The sequence below is a fragment of the Fukomys damarensis genome, unplaced genomic scaffold (assembly GCF_012274545.1).
Source record: "Fukomys damarensis isolate Sample0158 unplaced genomic scaffold, DMR_v1.0_HiC HiC_scaffold_15, whole genome shotgun sequence".
Lineage (NCBI taxonomy): Eukaryota > Metazoa > Chordata > Mammalia > Rodentia > Bathyergidae > Fukomys > Fukomys damarensis.
In genome coordinates this window covers 5,419,246-5,427,151 of record NW_022900927.1, presented here as the reverse complement: position 1 = coordinate 5,427,151, position 7,906 = coordinate 5,419,246, and the positions used below count along the sequence as shown (strand labels likewise).

Genomic DNA, 7,906 nt, shown 5'->3' with positions numbered 1-7,906 from the left:
AGCCTCCGGGCCGCTCCCGCCCCCGGCGCCGCGCGCTTTCCCCCACCCGGACTCCCCCATGTATGACGACTCCTACGTGCCCGGGTTTGAGGACTCGGAGGCGGTGAGTGCCCCGGGAGGGTGGGGGTGGGGGAGTGGGGGGTGACACCTCCTCTCCCTTCAACCCTTCCCCCAGTTCAGGACTTTGAAAAAAAACGCCTCCGTGGCTGGACTGGACGCGTAGGGGGGCGCTCTAGGAAAGGGCTCCCCATTGCCCGGGACCTGGACTCCGGCTGGGGTGTGTGTCCCGAGGAGGCAGTGTTGGGGGAAGGCTCGAGCAGGTGGCCCCGGAGCCCCAGGACAAAAGGGGCAGTGGGAGGAAGGGTTGGAGGCTGTGGAGAAGGAACACTGTGTGGAGGTCCAAATTCTGGGTTTTGGGGTCTGAACACAACAGTTGGAGAGAAACTGGCACATTCCGGACCTGTACCTCAAGTAAACGACGAATTGGGGAGCTAGGAGAACATCGGAGTAATGTAGTAGCTTCTTCAGAGTCATAAAACTTGAGCCCCTTATTCCTTTTTCCCCCTCTATCTCGGCATAGTGCCTTGTTCCTCGCCCTCTCTCTAGCCCAGTTTCTCCCCCAGCTAAAACCTGGGCACCCAGCACATGAGTGGGCCATCCATTCCCCAGCCTCCTGCCAAGCCTTCCTCAAAGCAGTGGGAGTCCTGAGCTGCTCAGCATGGAGGGCCTGGAGGTGAGGCCAGAGAAGCTGAGGGCTTGGGGATGGAGAGGAAGCTATTTGCTCAGAGAACCAGGCAACCGATAAATATTTAATTCTCCTCTTTGCTTTTATCTCCTGACCCACTGAGACAAATCAGCTCATTAGGCAGTGATTCCAGGAGCTCAGAGAGAAGGGAGAATGCCTGGAAAGATGGGGAGCAGCCCCTTGGAGCTGCCCTCCCTCAGACATCCCCCCAAGAAGGCCTTCTAAGGAGAAAACCAATAGATGGCTTGGAAGGGCCCTGCCAGGTGTGGAGGGTGTGTGTGTGGGGTCCAGAGTACCATGGGGTGGAGTCTTCTCCCTTCTCTGGGCTACAGGAGTGCTAGGGTGTAGAACACACAGCTGTCAGTCCTTTTCAGGGACTGGACTCCTGGGCCCCATTTTCCAAGGGGCCTCTGGGGCTAATTACATTGCCTCTAGAGCAGATGACTTTCAAGGCTCTGGTGGACACCTCTTTCTGACAGTTGAAGGGACAGCTGGCCTAGCCCAGGGTGCCAAGGTGAGCTTGAGAATGAGCCTCTCTGTGGGGTTGCAGGGCCCTAGGAGGTTCTTCCTGTCCCTGGTGAGAAGGCAAGGGCTGTTGCAAGAAGGATAACACGTGGATGGGTTTGAGGGTAGTCTGCTGACCCATTGCTCCCTCCCTGTCCCTCTCTGGTTCCTGGAGTCACCCTCCCCCACTTCTCTTCCTCTTGCCTGGCTCCTTGCTCTCCCAGAGGCCCCCTCTGAAGCAGTAGGAGGGAGATCAGGCTCTAAATAAATCCACCGGCTCATCTCCCTCCTCTCCTTCCCCTGTGCCAGGCGAGAGAGGAGCTGCAGCCTGCCCACACACTCACCAGGCAAGAGGGGCACCACCAGGGCACTATGCCAACTCTGGCAGCTCCCAAGTACTGAGCCTCTGGCTGTTTTGGCGTAGCAGGGGAAGGGGAGGTAAGACCCCAGCATGTACTTGCCAGGGCAGCCCTGACCTCGAGTGATAACAGAACACAAGCCACGGGTGAGCCCTGAGGACTTGGGAATCATAGAAAGGGGGTTCCATTTCCAGCACAACTCATTAAGTATTGAAGGAGAGATTCTGTCATTCCCTTCCCGGGATGAGAGGCCAGCTAACCCAAACAGCCCAGGCAGGGGCATGAACATCACTAAATTAGGCTGAGCATATGGAGAACAGGGAGCACCACGCTGGGCATCTAGAAGGTATCTGATGTACATAGAGTGAGTGGTTATCTGCCTTGCTGCTTATCTCCAGCCTTGTTGGCCTCTACCTACTCAGCCACCCATATCCCACAGAGATAGCTCTTGTGTCCTAGGAACCCTAGGAAGGAGGTTCCCTCACCCTGTGCAGAGGTTCTTTCTGGGGCTCAGTCTCTCTTTGTCCTCAAGGGAGCCTCATTTTGTTCTCAGGAGAGATGGAGAGCCGCAGGCCGGTGCTCCTGGTGTAAAGTGCAAGCTTTCCCCTGTGCTAACCCCGTGCCTTTGGCCTACTGCAGACCTTGTCTTTAGCTTAGGCTGGGGGCCTGGGTTGACACTCAGCTGAGCAGCCCTCTTGCCCAGGGCAGGAGGGCATAGTGAGCATGGTGGACAGCAGGTGTGTGACTTTACCTTCTCTACTAAGTCTGGTCTCTGTTGTCCTCTGTAAGTAGTCATACACGCTGAACTTGAGGAAAGTTCCTCAGCCTGAGAACATCCTACAGCCTCTTCCTCTACACACACTCCTTTACACACACTCCTGCCTTCTCTCTGCCGCTGACATCTCAGAATTGAGAGAAGTGGCCCTTCGGGCTTCTTCCTATAAAGAGGGGGAATGTAAGGCAGAAAACAAGATTCCCCTTTCCCTTAACTGTGGGAGAAACTCAGACATCCTAACTTCCAGCCACTTGTCTTAAAGCCCAGCTTCCATTACGGGTTTGGGCATCTCTCGTGTGGCCTTGAAGTTTAACTCTGTACCTCTTCAAATGTACCTTCATCCCCCAGACACCCTTCCTACAGGCAGGACTCGCAGGTGCTTGCTCACCTTGCCGGAAACCCCCTCCCCACGTCCTTAGGGTCCTGTACCTCTGCTAGGTTGCCTGGCACCGGCATGGCTTTCCTCCAGGGCCTGATCTCCCCCGGGCCTATGGAAAGGCATGGGGAGATGTAGGCCGAATGGGAGGCGTGGCCCAGCCTCACCTGTGCCAGGATGACAGCTTTGTGTTGCCCTCACGGTCTGTGTCTTTATTTGCTGCTCCCATCTGGCCACTTGCCCTAGCAGAGTGGTAAGGAGAAAAGTATGGGTTGGGGAGGGTAAAAGAGTGGGGTAACTTCCAGGAATTGGCAGCTCTGGGCACAGGCTTCATCCTGAAAAGACAAGGACTCACCATTTGGGAGACTTCAAATAGGGGTAGGAAAAGTGGGACCTGAATAGGAAGGTGGTGCCTATATCCTGACACTCAGAACCAACCAGTATCTGTTTTGTTTTGTTTTGAGACAGGGTCTTACTATGTAGTTCAGGCCGTCCCTATGACCCAAGCTAGTGTGAAACCTGAGGCAATCCTTCTGCCTCAGCCTCCCAAGTACTAGAATTATAGGAATGCACCACTACACCTGGCTCATTGCTGCAATTTTGCCAGACATAATAAAGGGATAATGTCCAGGCTGCTTTGCAGGCTGGTGTGAACAAGAGAGCCAGTTCTTCTAGAATTTCCAATATATCATCTTCAGTATATCTCCTTTCCCTCTACCTCAGAAGAAGCCGGGTGTGGTGGCACACAACTGTAATCCCAGCACTCAGGAGGCTGAGGCAGGAGGATCGCTGTGAGTTCGAGACCAGCCTGGGCTACATAGTGAGTTCCAGGTCAGTCTCAACTATATATTGAGACCCTGTCTCAAAAAAATTTTTAAAAAAGAAGAAGACATGGTAGAGGGGAGAAAAGGGGGTAAAGAGAAGTTGGGCCAAGAATGTAGATCAGTGACACTGCACCTGCTTAGCAAGCACAAGCCTGAGTTCAATTCCTTGTATCAAAAAAAAAAAAAAAAAAAAAAAGGAAAGAAGTAAAAGCTCTGCCCACTGGATGTGGTCATGCACACCTGTAATCCTAGCATTCAAGAGGCTGAGGCAGAAGGATCACAGTGAGTTTGAGGCCAGCCTCGGCTACATAACGAGATCCTGTCTCAAACAAACAAAGCAAAGTAAAAGCTCTGTTCAAGCTGCAGTATTAATGGGGTTGAGGATAGAACAGGAACCTGATCTTCATGCGTATGGATTGTACCAGCTTCTCTGCACCTTAGGGATACTGGAGCCCTTTTCAGGGAATGGGGGAGCATAGGAGTCCAACTTCCCCCTAGAAGATATAGAAGCCAGAAGTGACAGAGACACCAGCGTGGGGCTAGGAGGACGCCCCTATGGTGTCACACACCTGATCCCAGGAGTCACAGCTTCTCTCTGGTCCCAGGGTTCAGCCGACTCCTACACCAGCCGCCCATCTCTGGACTCGGACGTCTCCCTGGAGGAGGACCGGGAGAGTGCCCGGCGTGAGGTGGAGAGCCAGGCTCAGCAGCAGCTCGAGAGGGCCAAGGTATATCTTCTGGGTGGGCAGGTGGCCCTTGAATGCAGAAGAGTTTGTGTACTGGGCAGAGGCTCTGGATGACACCAGACTCCCACTGTGGCCTCTGCCTTCCCAGCGGGTGCCAAGGTGGAGAAAGGGGTCCTGAGGTGCTTCTCACTTACACTGATTGCCAAATTCTCCAGCACAAACCTGTGGCATTTGCTGTGAGGACCAATGTCAGCTACTGTGGCGTACTGGATGAGGAGTGCCCAGTCCAGGGCTCTGGAGTCAACTTTGAGGCCAAAGATTTTCTGCACATTAAAGAGGTGATCGACATCCGTCCCTGCAGAAGCCTCTGGCACACAATTTTCTAGCCGTGCTTTAGATCCCATGCCTCTTACTTCGGGTCTCCATCTATAACTAAGCCCCAAACTCCTCTTACCCTTATACCGGTACACCCTGCTACCCAAGACCTGGTCCCTGGGGTTTCCACCCTTCTGAGATCTGGCTTGGTCCTCAGTCATGTCTTAAAGTGAACTGTGAGATTCGCCCCCTCTGGGGTCCTCTATTATAGCGATGCTGCCCTACTCTGAAATTCTCTGGTTCAACCGTGGCTCCCTCCCCTCCAATACCTCTTGCCCACTGCCCCTAAAGGCCTCTCTAACTCCTTAATATTGAGGCCAGCTCTTCTCACCACCCCTTCCTGCTCCACCCCAACCCCAGAAGTACAGCAATGACTGGTGGATCGGCAGGCTAGTGAAAGAGGGTGGGGACATCGCCTTCATCCCCAGCCCCCAGCGCCTGGAGAGCATCCGCCTCAAACAGGAGCAGAAGGCCAGGTGAGAGCAGGGCTGTGACTCAGTAAACACACTCCAAACACATGCACTTAGCCCAAGTACCCGGTCACTGCTCACACCACACATGCATGCATAACAAACCACCCCCCTGCACAAATACACAGCCAGCATTTAAATATTTACATCTCACAAATCTACAAGCATACACACAAAGGTACACATATCCCACATATCCTGCTCTCAGAAAAGTAGGTGGGAGCAGAGTGTGGTGCTGCATGCCTATAATCCTACTGGGGAGGCTGAGGCAGGAGGGTTGCCAGTTCAAGGCCAGCCTAGACTACTTAGCAAGTCCTAGGTCATCCTGGACTACAGAGGAGACCTGTCTCAAAAAAGAAAAACAAACAAAAGGGGGGGGTGAATTCGTACAACTATTAATTGTTTAAAACTTACACAGAGAAACATCTTCTCCCCCGCTTTTCTCTTTCTCTCTGTCCTTCCCTCCCTTCCTACCCCTCTCTGTCCCTACCCCACCCTCTGTCCTCCCTTCCCTCTCAGGAGATCTGGAAACCCTTCTAGCCTGACTGACATCGGCAATCGTCGTTCTCCTCCTCCCTCTCTAGGTAGCCTTCCTGGACCCATTCACCCTGGCTAGGGGGTAACTAAGACAGGGGCAGGGGGACTGCATGGGAAGGGAATGGTAGAGGGATCTGAAGAGCTGGGAACAACCCAGTGCTCTTCTGGGGAAGGGAATAGCATGCCCCCAGGGCCTTTTCCCAACTTTAATCTTTTATTTCCTTTTCCAAAAAGCCAAGCAGAAGCAAAAGCAGGTGAGTCAAGGAAGGGACTTGGGCTGGGGGGCTCATGGCTCTTGGCTCTGGGGAACTTTTCTAGGCAGTCATTGTTAGAGGGACAGAACAGAGGGGAGGGTACCCAAAACTTCTGATTCTGCCCTCAGCACTCATCAGGCAGGAGGCAGGTACCAGGACCATGAACTTGTCTGACCTGTCCATTCTGTAGGCAGAACATGTCCCCCCATACGATGTGGTGCCCTCCATGCGGCCTGTGGTGCTGGTGGGACCCTCTCTAAAAGGTTACGAGGTGAGACAAGATCCCTGACCCCAAAGAGTCCCCCAAGACAGTGGGAAGAGTCCTCTCCCCACCAGGGTCTGTGGAGGGGTGGGCCCTGGGGCCGTGCATGGGGAGGGGACACTGCCTCTCTCCAGGGCCCTTGGTTAGTGCTGCCCCTCACCCCCACTCCCAGGTCACAGACATGATGCAGAAGGCTCTCTTTGACTTCCTCAAACATCGGTTTGATGGCAGGTAAGCTGCCCCTGGCCTGGCGTGGCCTCAGAACCCCAGATCACTGCCTATTTCCACGTGCCTGAAGCAGGTTCCCTCTACTGGCAGTTAGAGAGCTGGGGAAAGAGGCTGAGACTTAAACACCAGCTCTGATTCTCCACCCCCACCCAGGATCTCCATCACTCGAGTCACAGCTGACCTCTCCCTGGCCAAGCGATCTGTGCTCAACAACCCCGGCAAGAGAACCATCATTGAGCGCTCCTCAGCCCGCTCCAGCATTGGTGAGGAGCCCCTTCTGCTTCTGTGCCCACCCAGGCATTAGTGAGAACCTTCTTTCTCCCTTTTTCCCTTCCCCAGCTCCTTGTCTTTCTGCCCCTCTGCCTGACCCAGGATCTGCAGGAGCCCACCCCCTCTCCTCCATTCCCTGGTCCTCTGCCTGGCCAGGCTTCCAGTTCCTTCCTGTCCACCACTGGGAGCCCTCAAAGCTGTGGGAGTAAGCAGTGGGTGGAGCCCCTGTTGAGCACTGCTGCTCCCCCTCCCTAGCCGAAGTACAGAGTGAGATCGAGCGTATATTCGAGCTGGCCAAATCCTTGCAGCTAGTAGTACTGGATGCGGACACCATCAACCACCCAGCACAGCTGGCCAAGACCTCACTGGCCCCCATCATCGTCTTTGTCAAAGTGTCCTCCCCCAAGGTAAGTCAGCAAGGTGATGGGAGAGGCCTTGGAGGCCTCTAGATGTAGCACACTTATGGTGGCCAGGGCAGTCAGGTTCTCCTTTCTTGCTGCTACTGACGCCATATCACAGGTGGGGTACCTGCCCAGTTCTTTCCAGGCCCAGCTGTGCCTTCCCTCCTTAGGTACTCCAGCGGCTCATCCGCTCCAGGGGGAAGTCACAGATGAAGCACCTGACTGTACAGATGATGGCCTACGATAAACTGGTTCAGTGCCCTCCAGTGAGTGCCTGGCTCAGCTGCTCCTCTCCCTCTTCTTTTGGGGCCGCAGGAGTAGAGAGGGGTGGGAGCTGCTGCTGAGAGGAAGCCAACACTCTCTCTTCACCTTCCTTCCCCAGGAGTCATTTGATGTGATTCTAGATGAGAACCAGCTAGAAGATGCCTGTGAGCACCTGGCTGAGTACCTAGAGGTTTACTGGCGGGCCACCCACCATCCAGCCCCTGGTGCTGGACTTCTGGGCCCTCCCAGTGCCATCCCTGGACTTCAGGTAACCATTTCCAATGGGCACAGGTATGCAAGCTAAGCCAGCCAAATCATGGCTCCTTTCCTTGTCCAGAAGAACATCCTGGCCTGCAGTTTAGAAGGCTGAGGAGTGGTTGACTACCTGGCTACCCTTGCTCTGTGTAGAGAGCTACTGCAGTACATATAGGCAAAGAAATTTCCTGACGAGGGAGTGAATCAATGAGATGAGTAATCAGAGATTGGCTTTCTAGGCATCAAGAGAAACATCTCCAACCCCTTCTGTCAGTCAGTTTGAAGACAGAGCCTGATTTTTTTTTTTTTTTTTGGTTTTTG

At 54.1% G+C, this 7,906-nt stretch overlaps 1 protein-coding gene across 3 annotated transcripts in view; it reads left to right on the top strand.

Moving 5' to 3' along the window:
- Positions 1–7,906, top strand: part of Cacnb3 (calcium voltage-gated channel auxiliary subunit beta 3) — a 14,022-nt gene that overhangs the window by 4,197 nt on the left and 1,919 nt on the right. For 2 of the 3 annotated variants that reach the window (XM_033763555.1, XM_010623571.2), the window contains exons 2-12: positions 4,189–4,311; positions 4,485–4,607; positions 5,005–5,120; positions 5,634–5,698; positions 5,886–5,905; positions 6,096–6,176; positions 6,340–6,398; positions 6,549–6,658; positions 6,921–7,072; positions 7,237–7,332; positions 7,449–7,598. In XM_033763555.1, the coding sequence (XP_033619446.1) occupies positions 4,189–4,311; positions 4,485–4,607; positions 5,005–5,120; positions 5,634–5,698; positions 5,886–5,905; positions 6,096–6,176; positions 6,340–6,398; positions 6,549–6,658; positions 6,921–7,072; positions 7,237–7,332; positions 7,449–7,598 (1,095 nt within the window). Of the gene's footprint in view, positions 1–6; positions 104–4,188; positions 4,312–4,484; positions 4,608–5,004; positions 5,121–5,633; positions 5,699–5,885; positions 5,906–6,095; positions 6,177–6,339; positions 6,399–6,548; positions 6,659–6,920; positions 7,073–7,236; positions 7,333–7,448; positions 7,599–7,906 lie in introns of those variants that run through there. The other variant, XM_010623570.3, reaches the window with a different exon arrangement.